The sequence below is a fragment of the Sphaeramia orbicularis genome, chromosome 2, assembly GCF_902148855.1.
Source record: "Sphaeramia orbicularis chromosome 2, fSphaOr1.1, whole genome shotgun sequence".
Classification (NCBI taxonomy): domain Eukaryota; kingdom Metazoa; phylum Chordata; class Actinopteri; order Kurtiformes; family Apogonidae; genus Sphaeramia; species Sphaeramia orbicularis.
The window spans coordinates 6,652,724-6,669,431 of NC_043958.1; the positions used below are offsets into that span (position 1 = coordinate 6,652,724).

General features: G+C 38.1%; 1 protein-coding gene across 2 annotated transcripts in view; it reads right to left on the minus strand.

The window, feature by feature from the left end:
- LOC115431197 (plakophilin-4-like) overlaps positions 1–16,708 on the minus strand; it is a 106,984-nt gene that overhangs the window by 28,246 nt on the left and 62,030 nt on the right. For both annotated transcript variants that reach the window (XM_030151438.1, XM_030151431.1), the window contains exons 8-11: positions 15,331–15,501; positions 12,216–12,417; positions 9,530–9,662; positions 3,416–3,629 (exon numbers count right to left, since the gene is read on the minus strand). In XM_030151438.1, coding sequence (XP_030007298.1) covers positions 3,416–3,629; positions 9,530–9,662; positions 12,216–12,417; positions 15,331–15,501 — 720 coding nt within the window. The remainder of the gene's footprint in view (positions 1–3,415; positions 3,630–9,529; positions 9,663–12,215; positions 12,418–15,330; positions 15,502–16,708) is intronic.

The following is a 16,708-nucleotide window of genomic DNA, read 5'->3' on the forward strand; positions in this document are numbered from 1 at the left end:
TTTAGAATTTTTTGAAATTTTAGCCCATTTTTAGTTTTTTGGGTGTTTTGGAGGAGTTTTGGCTTATTTTTAGCTGCTTTCATTAAAATTTGTTGGACTTTAAGTGTGTTTTTAGCATATCTTGAATATTTGCTTGAGTTTAGCTTATTTTTGAGCTTTTCTCTAAAATTCTTGGAGTTTTTAGCTGTTTTTTTTTGCAGATTATTTGACCCTGAACAGCATGTTTTCTAAAGTTCTGTACTGTTAGGTGAGACCTCCAAAACTATAATATATAAGTTAATTTAAATATAAATTGATTTGTTTTTGTGACAAACTTCCTGTAAGAGGGTGAGCAGAAAAGGCTAACTATTTAAAGCCATTATCTTTTAGTAAAACGCACCTAACTTTGGTGATAAAGATGGTTCAGTTAGATTGAGATCAGCACATTTGTCAAAAATATACAGCAACAGATGGCATTAATGAGATAAGCAGTAATTGGGCGTAAAAACTGTTAGTTAATGGCCTGGTAGTTGTAGATTATTGTCACGCAGAATAAACCACGACTACAGAGTCAACATGTAACTAATGTAACTACGCTACAAATCAGTTATTTAATGGTGAATGTGTGAGCCTTAATGTGGGAAAATGAAGAAAAACCTCTGACCTTTGTACACAACAGAAACTTCCCCCAAACTTTCCAACATAAATGAGACTCTTCTGTGTATTTCTCAAGTATGTGAGTTGTCTCGCAGCTTCATATCTCTTGGTATTAAACATTATGTGTGGTGTGTCTGCGGAGCTGTCAGTGGCATCCTGTTTCCAAAGCACATTATCTTAGCATCTGTCCCGACGACTGTGCCGAGATCTGTTCTGTCAACACTGAGCGCTGAGTGTTTAAGCCGCTACCACTCTCACCTCCCACAGAACAGCCGATACACAGATTAATACACTGCCAGCCAGTCAGACGGCGACACAGGCCGACGCTCAGCCAGCCGGGCAGCCAACGCAGCATACGAGCAGCAATACACCCACACACAGCGCGCACACACACACACACACACACACACACACACAGAGGAACACAGGAATATTAATGCATCACGGTTTGCATTTGGAAATGTTTTTTTTTTATCAATGTGGATGATGCTTCCACCTGAATTGAAAGCTTTAAATGAATAAAAAGGATGCAGCTCCAAACACTCACATTCAGTAATTTTCAATCAATTGCAATATCATCACCAACCACATGTACTGATGGAAGATTTTGCCAAATTCTGTGAAACGAACACAACAACGCGGTGAAGGAATCAAGTAAAGCATTTTTGTCCTCTGTGGGGTACAAGAGTTTCACAAAAACACTGTCCGCTGCAAAGGACAAGGGATGGGAATTTAACAATTTCGATTCCATTATGGATTTTGCTCATTAATCCGATTCTCTTATCGATTCTCAATGGGTGAGGGAATAAAAGAGTGCAAATGGGTTTCCTTACATTAACTGTCTTTAATATTTCCATCTCAGCACAGAAGATATAATATATACAGTATGCACAAATAATAATAACAGATGATGCCGGACCCGGTTTGGGGGAGGCACCATACAACTGTACAAAGTGAAAGTGAAACTTAAGACACTTTACTGATTCCTCTATGTCTCCTGCTGTTGTACCCCTCATTTTCCTTTTCCCTATCTTTGGAAACTTTTATTGGTTCCCCCCGAGAACCAGGTCCCTGGTGTTTGCTGTACAGACAAATGTTTGAGAATATTGGACGTATTATACCCCCCTTTGAAGAAATGGACACATTGCAAGTGTTACAAGTGGCCCTGGTGTCATCTTTTTGCATGAAATATACCCATACTTTGGAGCGTTTCTGCCTTGACGCCATGTTGGCTATGTTCTAAACCAAAACAACGCAGCGTACGTGTGACGTCATCACGCATGCCCAACGAAGGCGGAATCGATAAGCAGAATCGTTAAGCAGGCAGGCAAACAATTCCAAGGACATTTCATAAAAATAAATAAATATTAAAAAAGTTATCTGAAAAAACTGCTGCATTATTCTGTTTCCAACCAAGACAATTATTTCATGTAAAATCGCCAAAACTTTTACTTTCCTGGGTCTCAGAAGGATATATCACAGATGATTTTTCCAGTATGTTTCTGCTGAACAAAAAAGACAATAACTAATGTTTACGTTTCCTCCATGACTCATTTGTGTTTCTTTATGTTAGCTTGTTAATCTTTTAAGCTAACAGCTAGTTTTGCACACTGTTGCTGCTGTAGAAGAGCTGCAGAGAGACACTGAGCCCGTTTATATCCACACTAATACTCCGATCATCATCTGATTTCTGGAGTTATCGGATTATACAAGTGTTCATGTAAACAGTATAATCTGATATGTTTCATCAGATAACGACAGTAATCAGATTATGAGAAATCGGACCAACACACCTATATTTCTCCCCACTATTCTGTCTTCCTGCACATATACAGTACAGGTTAATCGGATTTATTTAGTTGTGTACGTATGTGATGTGTAAACACAATTAAAATCGTACAAATAGAAGTTATGTAGTCAAACATGAGTGGAAGATAATAACAGGAAGTTTAAGTCGACCACGACTATGTACAGTATGTACGAACTCCGAAAGAAATCTGATAATGGACTTGAGCGTCTAAACTAGGGTTTTTTTCTTATCACATTTCTTAAGTGCATGTAAACGCATCATATCCGATTATTTGAACAGATTCTGGGAGGCATCTGGGATACTGACATACTGATGTTTTTATCTCAAATCTGCATGAACAGGACATCACACGAGCGGTAGTCACGATGCGTCCCAGTACTTTTGTTCTAGGGATGTAACAATTACCAGTATAACGATAAACTGCGATAAAATTCCTGACGGTTAGTTATTACCATTTAAATTCTAATTATCATGATAACTGTGTTTGATTACCGCACTTTGAAAGACAAAGCGAGAGAGAGAGAGAGAGAGAGAGAGACCTGGTCCAAGCGCACAAAGAGAGAGAGACTATCTATTTATCTATCTATGAAAAAGAAACAAAAACAACTCAAACTTGATATGGAAAATGGTGAAACAATGGCCATAAGGTGCCATCTTTAGTACATATTTGTATATTTGATGTTTACATGTTAATATTAAGTGTTTCTGCCAACAAAAAGTACGTTTTGCCTATTTTATTTGTTTATTTATTTATTTATTTTTTCAAAATGCAACGTGGTCAAATTATTTGAGTGTGTGTGGAAGTACTTTTTAAACATTTTGAGCACATTTCAACAAAACCGCGATAATAATGATAGCCGTGATAATTTTAGTCACAATAACCGTGACATGAAATTTTCATATCGTTACATCCCTATTTTGTTCATATAGTTTATAATAACCATTAATAAATAAGACCATCAGACGTACCGGTGACCAGCTCTCGTACTTCGTTGTCAGTGGTCTTCCTCAGGAGGCGCAGCAGGGCCGGGACCCCTCCACAGTTTCTCAGGGCCACCTTGTTGCTGTCGGTGGCCTTGCCGTACACCAGGTTCCTCAGGGCCCCGCAGGCGCTCTTCTGCACCTCAGCCACTTTGTGATCCAGCAGGTCCACCAGGTGCTGGATCCCCCCTAGGTGACACACCTGCAGACCGGGGACGGCATCAAGGTTAGTTCACATCTTGAAGTGTGTCTAACAAGCTCCTCTGAAATCCTGAAGCATTTTCTGTAAAAGAGACTCTGAGATTAAACAAGTCTTTTCACACCAGCTGCTACTGGCTGGTTTTCTGTCCTCCAGTCTCACATCACAGAACACAAACGTGCATATGTGACGAGAGGAATGGAAATGGCAGCCAGTTCCATTCTTAATGCAGTCTGACTGAGTGGTGGATTTACTGTATGTCGCTGGAAATCTCGGGGATAACTGTCAGCGGCGTGATTATACTGCAGGCAGCCGCTTTCAGATGTACAAACTGCATTTTGACGCTAATGCCTCTGGTTTACATGACGTAACCTTCCCTACAATATGCTCACATTTAATTGAATTCTGCTGTAAATACAACAACACAACTTTTTCCACGGGGGATAAGGATTGAAGGTGATCAGGCCTGCGTTCCTATAGCAACACATGAAATAACCAGACTGAAAGTATCAATACAAATGTTTTATTTAGATGATTAAATCACACAAATTTCCATGGGGTACACAATTCAATGCTATGTTTGAAGAGCCGCAGTAATATACAGTGAATATGCTTTTTTTTTTTTTAACATTTATTAAACCAGTAAGACCCCGTTGGGATTAAGAACATCTTTTACAAGGGAGTCCTGGCCAATATAGGAAGCAGCAAATACTTATAGTTACAAGATCACACAGTTAAAACACAAATAACTGACACATTTCACAATAATTAAGTAATTACCCAGGAGAAATAATCACAACCCTTGTACACATCCTATACTGCCTGTACATGTCCTTATATGCTGTATATATTTCTTTTATCGGTAGTATAGAGCTAGCTTTTTGTATGTTTTAGTAGTATTTTAGTAGTATTTGTACATTTTATATTTTATCTCTGTAGTTTTTGAATATTGCCAATATTTTTCAGCATTTTGTGTGATATTTTATACAGCCTTTTTGCACTGTAAGTGTTTGCTGCTAAATGCATTTTCATTATTCCTGTAACAGTGACAAAGATCTAGTCTATTCTGTTCTGTTCTGTTCTGTTCTATTCTATTCTATTCTATTCTATTCTGTTCTATTCTATTCTATAAGCAGTCGAAGAAAAACAAGGGCAAGTTTTGGAGTTGGCCTCAAGAGCTATCAGTTTGGATTTAAAAGAAATTGAAATTAACTCAGTTTACAGTCATAATAATAATACTAATAATACTAATAATAATAATAACAATAATTCAGTTAGTAGCATCAACACAATTAGAGGACGTATACTCCAGCAACCTGAGAGCAAGCAGTTAAAGGATATGGGGTTAAAACCTATGACACTGCAGACATGAGCCTTAGTTACAGTAAAGTTACTGGGCCGTCATAAGTGTTTCCTTGCAGCGTTGAATTGGCAGAACGGTGAATCCATTTAGGCCGAAGCGTCGACTAACTAACTGTGTATCTCTAAGGATTCTCCTTAATCATCCTCTTTCAAAACAACCACATTTTCAAGGGCTTTACATGCTCAAAAACCCATGAAACCCTCCAGTCGGAGCTAATGAGGGGGTTTTGTTTGCATTTGCACGGTTGTAACAAAAAGGCCCCAGATGAGGTTTCACCTGGACTCAAGAAATACGGTTCACACACGGATCAGGTCCACATGCACGAGGAGGACTGTGCCCACAACAGGAAATCTGACTATTTTTGTTTGAAAACGCCATTTTTTCCCCACATTTACACTTCGTTAAGACTGCAGACAAATGTGGTCCAAATCTGATTTTTTTGTCCATATGTGACCTGTATCCGATCTGTTAAGGACAGTTTAAACAGCACAAATCCCATTCTTTCAAATCCAACCCAGACCACTTTCATATGTGGCCCTAAATCCGATACATATCTGATATTTAATAATATAATAATAATAAATTGCATCTATAAAGCACTTTTCATTCAGCAGAATCTCAAAGTGTTACAAAGAGAAGACAGTCCAATAGAAAATAAAATACTGTACTATACTATTTTGCGATGCGACTTCAGTCTGAACAACCAGGTCGCATTTATGCGACGTCATTGAAATGCAACATATGTCACATTTCTGCATCCCAGCAGGAGGAGTGGTGGAAAAAACATATACATACAGTGCGCGCCTGTGTGATCACATATTCCATCAGGACCTCTTTTGTGCATGCAGGTCACTTCAACAAGTTTATGGCAACACAATGCAAGACCTAATATAGCAAATGTAATACCTTTTAAAGACTTTTCAAAGGTATTAAATGCAGATTTGTAAATTCAAGACTTTTAAGACTTTTTAAGACCCCGCAGGAACCCTGGTTATTATAGCATTTACTGCAATTTAGATTGGTGCTTGGGCTATAGTTTCTTTTGCTGATTGATGGCGTTATATGGTGATATTATGTCCATGAAACATTAACAGAATATTTCAAAGCAAAGTTAACGATCCGTGTGGTTTATTTGCGGAGGGGTGTCTGTTTGATGGCGTGTTCATCAATAACAGTTGATAAAAGATGACATGCTTTCTGTTGAGATCTTTTTAAATCCAACATCGGTTTTCATCGACTGTCTGAGGGTTTTGGCTCTGCCATATAAATGACGACTGTCAGGAATATTGACCATGTTTGAGATGTAATTGTTAATTTTATCAGTGGCGCTCGGATTCAACCTGGACTCAAACGCAGACGTGGACCGACTGTGACACGCTGAAAACTTTCTTGTGTCATCTCAGAATAAACCGGTCTCAGGAGAGCAGCAGACGCTCCTGCTTCTCTCTGATTCTGTCTTCAAACTGTCGCTGAAAAACATTTGTTTCTGGCTAAATGAGCAGGCGTGTGTCCAGGCCGCTCCAAAGGCTAATTAAAAGCTCATCACCAAACAAACCGAACGGCGCTGGGATGGCTCTTCCGTGAAGCTCTACCAATGTGTTGTGAGTTATTTATTGCACGGGAAGCAGAGCAAAGAGAGCTCGGAGCTGCATTTCACCGAGTCGAAGTGCTGCCACATTTGGCGGAATGTTTCTTTAACTTTTGTTGGAGCAGATGGCGCATTGGCTCAGATTTTGGCAGGGAAGTCTTAAAAAAAGTCACATTTCAAACCCTGAAGGCTGAGAATACACTCAGAGACAACAGTGCACATTTCCTCTTTGCTTTGTATTATTTAGGTTTAACTGATCTTTCATTCTTTCCTTCGAGTGACATATGATGCTACATTTAATTTGCTTTGTTTCTTTAACTCTTTATCGGGCAAGTGATTATTTTTGGTAATTTCCACATACATTACAAGACAGTGACAGTTACAGTTACAATGAGGTAACAATCTCAGGTCCAATGTGGTCTCCAGGGTCTGTAAGGTCCACCTCTGCATGAACAGTGAGTGTACCTGCTTTGTTAGGTACCATGAAGTACTGGTACTAATGTAAGGAATGATGTTCAAAGGGATGATGTGGATGTGGACAGGGGTCTGGATCAGCACTGATGTTGGTCTAATGTTCTAAAACTGATGCTCTAATCTTCTAAAATACATGTTCCTTTCACCTTACATGTGCTTTTCTTGTATTTTTTTTAAATATTTACTGCTTTCAATTTGTTTTGTTTTTTTGCCACTTATGGGTACAGAACCAAATATGGTAACTTCATTGACCTTGATTTTCTACATAATAAAAAATTTAGAAAATTTTCACAAAAGTATTTCTACGAGTGCCCTATAAACGGTTAACAGGATGCTCACATTCTGTGCAAGAAAATGTGTTCTTCTAAACTGGACAACAGACAAATTTCCATATAAAATGAATATCTGTCACTGGACTACTTAACAAGTACGTTACATAATAGAACTAATAGCAGGGTGCTCGCTCTTTATCTAAATAAAAATTCCAGACTTTTTTAAAACTGCTATTTTCCCCCAGACCTTGACTTTATGTACTTTTATACTTGCGTTGGTTGAGATTGTACCTGTTGTGTGTAGTAGAAAAGTTTGTTTTAATAAATGAATGAATAAATGAATGCATAACTGGCAGTAAATTATGTTTACTGACAGAAACGATTTCAAAACCTATGAAAATCACAAAAGTGCATGGATATCACACAAACAAGGTTCGCTAGAATCATTCTAGTACTGACTGTTTAGCGAAACCTTATCAAGTTTTTTTATATGCTTTCCTCGTGTATTGCTTAACTTACAAGATTGTGTGCCTTTGAGCATACTCTAAAACTTTTTTCCATACTTTATTAAGACTTTCACACAAAATTCCAGACTTTTCAAGGTCTGGAAAACAGCGTTTCAAAAATAAGACTTTCAAGACCTGTGCCAGCACCCTGTAATAAGTTTCATAGAAGATGGCAGGGTTGTTAAACATCTGGCCTGCGGACCAAAATGGGCCGGCAGGATGAATTTGTGAAATGTAAAAATAACACTTAACATTTTAACCATTAAGGATGCTAAAATCATTTTATTTCAGGTTACACAAACAGACCAATAAGATCTCAAGTGGGTCTGAAAAGTAAAATACTATAATAACTAGAAGTACTCGGAGAGCGCAGACCTCCGCCAAGGCTGATCAGTGGGCCCCCCCGTGGGCCCCCCCACCCCCGATCACCCCCAAAAGTTAATCATTTCTTCCTTATCCCATTTCCAACAAACCCTGAAAATTTCATCAAAATCTGTCCATAACTTTTTGAGTTATGTTGCACACTAACGGACAGACAAACAAACAGACAGACAAACAAACCCTGGCAAAAACATAACCTCCTTGGCGGAGGTAAATATTTACCCTGCTCCCCAAAGGGGAGGCAAGGGGTAATGTTGGTTGTTAACGCTCTAACAGCAAAACTATTGGTTGAATTCATACCAAATTTGGTTTATAGATTCCCAGTGACCCAGAACAGATGTGATTACATTTTGGGAAAAGTAGGTAAGGTTAAAATTTTTTGAATCTTTAAAAACTTTGTTCTTCTCCCATTTACCCTTCTCCCATTTAATGGGTCAAATTTCACATGTCTATATAAACATCAATTTTTTTTCAATTTACTTCACACTTGGCACATATGTAGAGGCAATAGATACGCTGACATCAGCACACGCATAGACATGATGACATCAGTTGGATCGATGCCAAAATAAGCTACAATACATGTGAGGGGCGGGGTTTGTTGTGCCTGGCATCATTTGTTCTCTTTGATTTAGTCTTAAAAAAGTCCAATTTTATGAATACATTTACAAATGATCCTTTCACGGAAAATGTGAATAACCTGGACAAATATGAAGATATACAAATGCAATTTTAACAATATTCTCCCTGTTACTAATTGTTTAATGTATTTGTAGATCCACAGTGATCGTTAAGATATAATGTACATGTGTAAATGAGACGTTCAGGCATAATACTGCTTAAATTGTACTCACTTATCTTCAGAAATTTCAGGTTGCTCATGGTTGTTTGTGTTATTTACATTTTTTAAAGGATACTTTGTAGATGTAAACATTTTCATTCTGTAATTTTACTTTTTTCACTGTAAAACATAGAGAAACCTTTGGCATTGTCATTATTCCCAGTTTATTATGTCATTATTTTACTGGTCTGATCCACTTGAGATTATACTGAAATGAATGTGGAACCTTAACTAAAATGACTCCGACACTCCTGGAATATGGGAACCTTTCATGTCGTATTTTGGTCTGACTATGCCGTCTATTTTCGTGCGTGGGTTTGTGTGACGTAAAACAGAGATGCAGGACAAGCTGCTGCATGTTTTTGTTTATAAATGTGGCTTCCCCTTCCTTCACCTGTGGGGTGAATCAGCGCTGTGACGTCTGTCTTGTTATTTTTACCCAGACTGCTGTGGTGCTCTGCGTGAGCTGTCACCTTACCTCCACCTTGACCCGGTTGTCTCCGTAGCAGAGGTGTTGCAGGTAGGCGGCGGCGTTGGCCTGGACTGAGGGGAAGTGGTGCTGCAGCATGTGGATGACCTCCGGCAGCTCGGGGTCACGCCAAGCAAACTCCCTGAGGAAAGAGAACGTTCATTTAATTCAACATCGAACTGTGTCTTCTGGACTGGTTTTACACGGCTTTGATAACAAATAGTGTCAGGAACGCTAAATTATGTCATAATGCTACTGACCACTCAGATTATTAGTTAAATATTGTGCAAATAATTTTCAACAAAGACATAATTTTCTATTTGATTCTCACTTTTGCTCAAGACATTTGGCTAAAAACACAGTATTTACTAATAATTTACTAATTTACAAATAATACTGTCACAAAACAATTCCCCATAATGCACCTGTATTAAATTGGCAGAAATTAATACAGTGTAAGACAAAAACCTCATCTATGAAAATGTTTGTGCAAACGGAAAAAACAAAACAAAAAAAAAAAAAACAACTATATATCCTCCTTATTTCCAATAAGTTAAAGTTTTGGCTGTTTTACGTTAGATAATGACCTTGATTGCAACAGTTTTTACACATACTTTTTTTTTTTAAATTATGGGATGTCCTTTGCATTGAATAGCAAAGCTGCGAAACTCTTGTCTGGATTATAGGAGGGTATCCTTAAAGTCAAAAAGCAGTAATTTGGTATTTATTCACTGCTTTGTGGTGTCAAAACAGTACTTTACCTTTTTTATTAATTTAATAAATACATATCCAACTCCAACTTCCATCCTCTTATGTGTCCGCATTCTAAAAATGGTCATTTTTGTCTTGTTATGTCTTTAACACTACATTTCCTTATTCAATTATTATCTTGTTGCATCTTTGACTTGATTTTTGTCTTGTTTATATCATTTTTAATCATTTAATAATTGACCTTTTTTCAGCATCTTCCATCTTTTACTTCGTGTTTGTGTTATATCTTTTAAATGGTGCGTGGGTGCATATACTATACAGTGAATATAGACATAAAAGTACTTAAATGAGCTTATGTTTCAGTGTTTTGGATGTTGTGTTATGTCTCAAGCTGTTTTTGTCAAGTTACATCTTTAATGTTGTTTTCATCTCTTAGTTTATACATTATTCAATGTACACTGTGTCACTGGTGTATCCAGTATAGACACAAAAATATGATTTTTTCCTTTTTTTCTTTTGGTGAAAGCTCCGTTTCTTTGTGGGGAACAACACAAGTCAGCAAAGCCACTGGAACAACCTGAGGTGTAACAACATCAAGAGCAGGAGCTGTCCAAGGAAGTGTCTGTAAATCTAGAGCAGGGGTGTCAAACATGCGGCCCGGGGGCCAAAACTGGCCCACCAAAAAGGTCCAATTCAGCCCATGGGATGAATTTGTCAAGTGCAAAAATTACACCGACATTTCATGTCAAGCGTGTCAAATTCATTTTAGTTCATAGGCCACATACAGATCAATAGGATCTCAAGTAAAATAATAGAATAACCTACAAACAAAAATACTCCAAATTTTCGTCTTGGTTTAATGCAAAGAAAGTAAAATTACATGATGATAAAATTCATATTTACAAACTATCCGTTCACAATTAAATGCAAACAACCTGAAAAGTCTTAAGAGACGTGCAATTTTAACAATATTCTGATTGTTACTAAATGTTTTGTGTCTTTGCAGATCCACTATGATCTGTAAGTTGTATTAATAATAAGCTGAGACATAATATTGTTTGAATTGCACTTATTTTCCTTAAGTAGTTTCAGGTTATCAATGGTTGTTCAGGTTATTCACATTTTCATATTGTAATTTTACTCTTTTCAAACTAAAACAAATATATACATATATATATAATTTATAGGTTATTATGCCTACCATAACTATTAGATCGAACATATTTCCATGCACTTAAGAAATGCATTAATCGAAAACCCTGGTTTAAACGCTGTAATTCATAATGGGATTTCTTTCAGAGTATGTACATACATAGTGACGGTAGACTTAAACTTCCTGTTGTCTTCCGCTAACGTTTGACTACACAACTTCCATTCTCTATGATTTTACACATGTGCAGATGTAAAAGAATGAAATAAATCAGATTATATGCATAAATGCATGACGGCATCGGAGTATTGGGGAGAAATCTAGGTGTGTTAATCCGATTTCTCATAATCAGAAAACTGCTATTATCCGATAAACCCTATCAGATGATACTGTTTACATGGTCACTTGAATTATCTGGTAACTCCAGAAACTGGATAAGGATCAGAGTATTGGTGTGGATGTAAACTGGCTCACAGATGCAAACCACATGTTTATGTGGTTTGCCTTAAAATCAGAACCTTAATTCTAGTTATACTGTAGCTCTTTCAGAAATCAGCATTACTTTCATTACATTTACACTGCCTGTCTACTGTTACTTACTTTTTATTTATTTTTTTCTTCCTTTTCCCTAAGATGTTGTTTGCTGCTGCACACATATATACTAATGATTGCGTTAAGCTGCTCATAATGACAATGTGTGTATGCTAATTGTGTCTGAAATATCCATCCATCCATCCATATTAACATGTAATAAAATGTACTGACTTTTATTATTTTGATGAAGTCGCTAAAACAGTTAAACCTTTGTGTTTGTTTCCGAGTGTGTTTTCGTACCTGGGGTCCTTATGGATACTCTCGATGGACGGGGTGCGTGTCGCGACCCGCTCCACCAGTCCAGAGTGTCGGTGGGAGAAGACGGGTTCTCCGCCCGCCCTGTAGGAGTCGACGTAGAGCGCTGCAGAGCTCAGCCCATAGCTGCTTCTTTGGTACGGCAGCGTGCCGCAATGGCTTGTAGTCCGAGGGAGGGTCTCCATACCTGAAGGAAAAGAGAACGAACAGTGATTGCACCTGTGTTTGATGAATGTGATGCAGCACTGAGGCCAGTTTGTGGTGATCTACGAGAGGGAATTACATCCAAGGTCACATAGAAGACAAATCATGTTACATAAGTGCTCAAACCAGCAGGAATTCACTTACAGCAGCGAGTATCTGAGAGGCCAAACCTGCTTAAATCTGGACTAAACAAGACTAAAAGGACTCCTCAGATCAGGAATGTCAAAGTCAATCTTTTTCAAGGGCCACATTCAGCCCAATTTGATCTTAATTGGGCCAGACCAGTAAAATACTGGCCTATAAATAATGACAACTCCAAATTGTTCTCTGTTTTAGTGCAAAACTATAACTTGTTTACAAACTATTCAAACAAAAAACATATGAATAACCTGAAAAACTGAAAGATAAGCGCAATTTTATGCCTAGGACATTTAGTAACGGGCAGAATATTGTTAAAATTTCACTTACTTTTCTTTAGACATGTCAGGTTCACATTTATTCAGGTCATTCACATTTTATTGTTAAAAGATAGTTTTTTTAATGTAAATATTTTCATAATTTAATGTTTTTTACACTAAAATAAAGGGAAGAGGGAGTTGTAGGAATTGAAGTTGTCATCATTTACAGGCATTATGTAATTTTTTTTTTTCACATTAGAGTCATTGTTTATAGGTTAAACTATCATGTTACTTGAGATCTCATTGGTCTGGATGTGACTCCTGAACTAAAACGACTTCAGCGTCCCTGATTTTTAATATCTTCAGTGTAATTTTTGCATTTTGCAAATTCATCCCTCGGGCCGGAGTGGACCCTTTGGTGGGCTGGTTTTGGCCCACGGCCGCATGTTTGACACCCCTGCCTTAGATCCTCCACTATCGAACTCCACAGAGGTTTCAGCTGTAACTCCATCTGCAAAGGCTTCAATTAAGATGCAGTCGACTACATGAAAGGTTTCAGCCTAATTAAGCTCTGACCTCAGGGGGCGATAACAACAACACTTCCTCTGACTGGAAACTATGATTTCCACCACAGATTTTGGAAAAATTAATCTTCTCAACCTGGAGATCGAAGCCCTTGAGAGGGACGCTGAGAGAGGAAAATGGGTCTGTTTAAACCAGGGGTGTCAAACATATGGCTTGTGGGTCAAAACAAGCCACAAAAGTGTCCAATGAGGCCTGCGATGAATTTGCGAAACACAAAAATTACACTGAAGATATTATCAAGTCAGTGGCGTTAAAATCACTTTAGCTGAGCCCAATTTCATCTCAAGTCAGTCAAACCAGTAAAATATTAGCATAACAATAATTTAATCTCAAAAATTTGAACAATATTCTGCCTGTTACTCTATGTTTTGTGCCTTTGTCGATCCACTGTGATCTGTGACGCACATGTATCCAATCCAAACAACAGTTAACACATAAAACACTTATAAACATATAAAACCAAATACAAAGCTAAAACAAAACCATAAAAAACCCAATTTAATTATTAAAAAAACAATAAAAGCCAACATCAAAAACTGAGTTAAAAGCCAAAGGGAAGAAATATGTTTTAAGAGATTTAAATATGTTAAGTTGAGGCATCATATTATTACAATTGCACTGATTTTTTAAAAAGATATTTCAGGTTTTCTGAAGATATTTCAGGTTTTTCACATTTTTTGTGAAAGGATAGTTAATTTTCATGATTTAATTGAACTTTTTTTTCACTGAAACAAAAAGAAAAGTTTGGACTTTTCATTATTTTTTGGTTATTATGTTATTATTTTACTGATCTTCTCATGTCTGCTCCCAGACTGTCTGGATTTTGTCTTTTCTGTTTTGTCTGTCATTTCCTGTTTTATTTTGTTAAGTTTCCCTCATGTGTCATGTCTGGTGTCTTTACTTCCCCTCCTTAATTGTTTCACCTGTGTCTGATTGCCTGACTCCACCCTGATGTGTTCCACTTGTATCTAATTGTCTTCCCGCCCTCTTGTGTATTTAAACCCTGTGTCTTCCCCTGTTTCTCTGCCAGTTTGTTTGCTACACTCGTTGTGCTTACTTACCAGCGTTTTTGGATCCTGTCAGTCTGTCTGCCCGTTGTGACCCGTTTTTGTCTCCGGCCACCGATTCTGCCTGTTCCTCATCTGCCTGCTCGTCTGGTTCTGACCTGGTTCGTTCATCCGACTTCCGATTCTGCCTTTCCCCTGATTACCTCAGCCTCCAGCGTTTCACCTGTGTTTTGACCTTTGCCTGGACTTTGACCGTGAGTAAGCCTTCTCCTCATGTCCCGTTGCCACCTAATTTGCTCTCCCGTGTATGACCTGGCCTGTTTTTTGACTGTCCTCTGTTTTGCCCTAATCGGGTTGCTGTCGGGATTTCTCCGGCTCGGCCATGCTGACCGCCCGCTGTCCCCGCTCACAGCCCGGACGTCAAGTCCTGAATCACACGCCTTCACAAACGTGTTAATAATTCTGTGCTGTGTTTTTCCTCCTGTGATTGTGTTTAATAAACACTCAACTTTTCATCTGCGTACTAGTCTTGCATTTGGGTTCAGGCTTTGTACTTAGTCCGTTACAGATCTGACCAACTTGAGATCATACTGGGCTGAATGTGACCCCTGATTTTGACCCCCATGGCTTAAACATTTCTTTCTTCAGCTAAAGGTGAAGGGCGATCTGCTGCACAGTCTCAATCAGGTCAAACTAACATTTTCACCACATATTAATCAGGAAAATTCTGTTACAATAATGCAGAAGTTGAAGGTACAGTATATATTTGTTTTGTTAAAACAATGTAACTCTAACTCCTGGCTACATTTACTACAATAAAAACTCCAAACATGTCATTAAAGTACAAAAAAGGGTGAATCATACTAAGTAGCAGGTTGTTTGGGGGTCTTCATGTATGTGTGGTACCTGTGTTTGTCCTGTAGAGGGAGCCCTGGGGGTCGTGGGTGGGGCTGTGGTACAGGGGGCTGTGGAAGGAGCGCTCGTCAAAAACGGGCGTCATGTGGCAGTCTGGAGACAGCGCCGCCCTCAGCTCCGGATCCATCTGCCCCGCATGACCGGCGTATGAGCTGTGAAGCCCTGCAGGAACAAAACAAACACAGGGTTCACTGTGAATATTTAGTTTAGGACAACACAGTTTTAAGATGCACACTTAAAAAAAAAAACAAAAGCATTCTATACTCAGAAGTGCAGGTACTTGAGTAAAAGTGAACGTACTGATCCTGTAACTGGAGTAAAAGTACCAAGTCCAGACTCTGAAATCTGCTCTGAGTAGAAAAGTCTAGAGTCGGCCTTTGAAGGACATTTCTAGTGAATGTTTGTGCAAAATGAACAAATCCTAACATATTAACATAATATGAAGACCATTAAACCATTGGCCCAAACATAATGATTCACTCGACTGTGAATCAGTTTTCATTCAGTACATTTAAATGCACACATTAACTAAAGCATTTAATTTGACTATTGTCTTTGTCCTCGTCTACATGCACCAGAGCGTAATCCATTTATTATTGAAATCATGTTGCCTCCACTACGATACGTGGCGATATGCACTCTTTTATTTTGTTAAACTACGATGTCACAGACACAACAATAGACCCTTTTCACTTACGTCATCAATATCAGAAGTAAACAGATACGCCGCCACACTGGAAGGCAAGAGTGGAGGGAAGAGAGTGACAGACTGTGTGTTTAGCAGCTGCTTTATCAATAGTCACTTTTCCATCGACCCTCAAATTGTGCGAATATAACTTGCACATCAAAATTTACCGAATGGAAGAACGACAATTTCACCAAAAGTCAAATTTGTCAATTAAAAGTTTTTGCGCTGGCAAGAGGTGGTTTTTCGAGCGTAGCGCAAATGGTATATCACGCAAAACTGCAATGGAAAGACCTTTTTTCACAACTAGAGTGAGGTGAATTAAAAAAACGGATGTTGATGTACGTTACATCAAGCGAAGAAGAAGAAGAAACATGGTGCGGTATGCGTGGACACACCAGGAAACCCAATTATTTTTTAATTTAGAACAGGATGGAGGGGTAATATATAATAATAGTGAATATATCTGTAAATCAACACCATATTTGCGTTCGTCGCCATGTTTATGGAATGACTTCTCGTGTCATCTCGTGATACTAAATAAACAAATCATCTCATTTGTGATTCAATGGAAAAACCGACATTATGCACTTATGTTTTTTCGACATTTAGTAAATATCGGTAAAGTTTTGCACAGATGTCCAATAGAAAAGAGACTAGTGTTAAGACATTTTAAACGGGTTA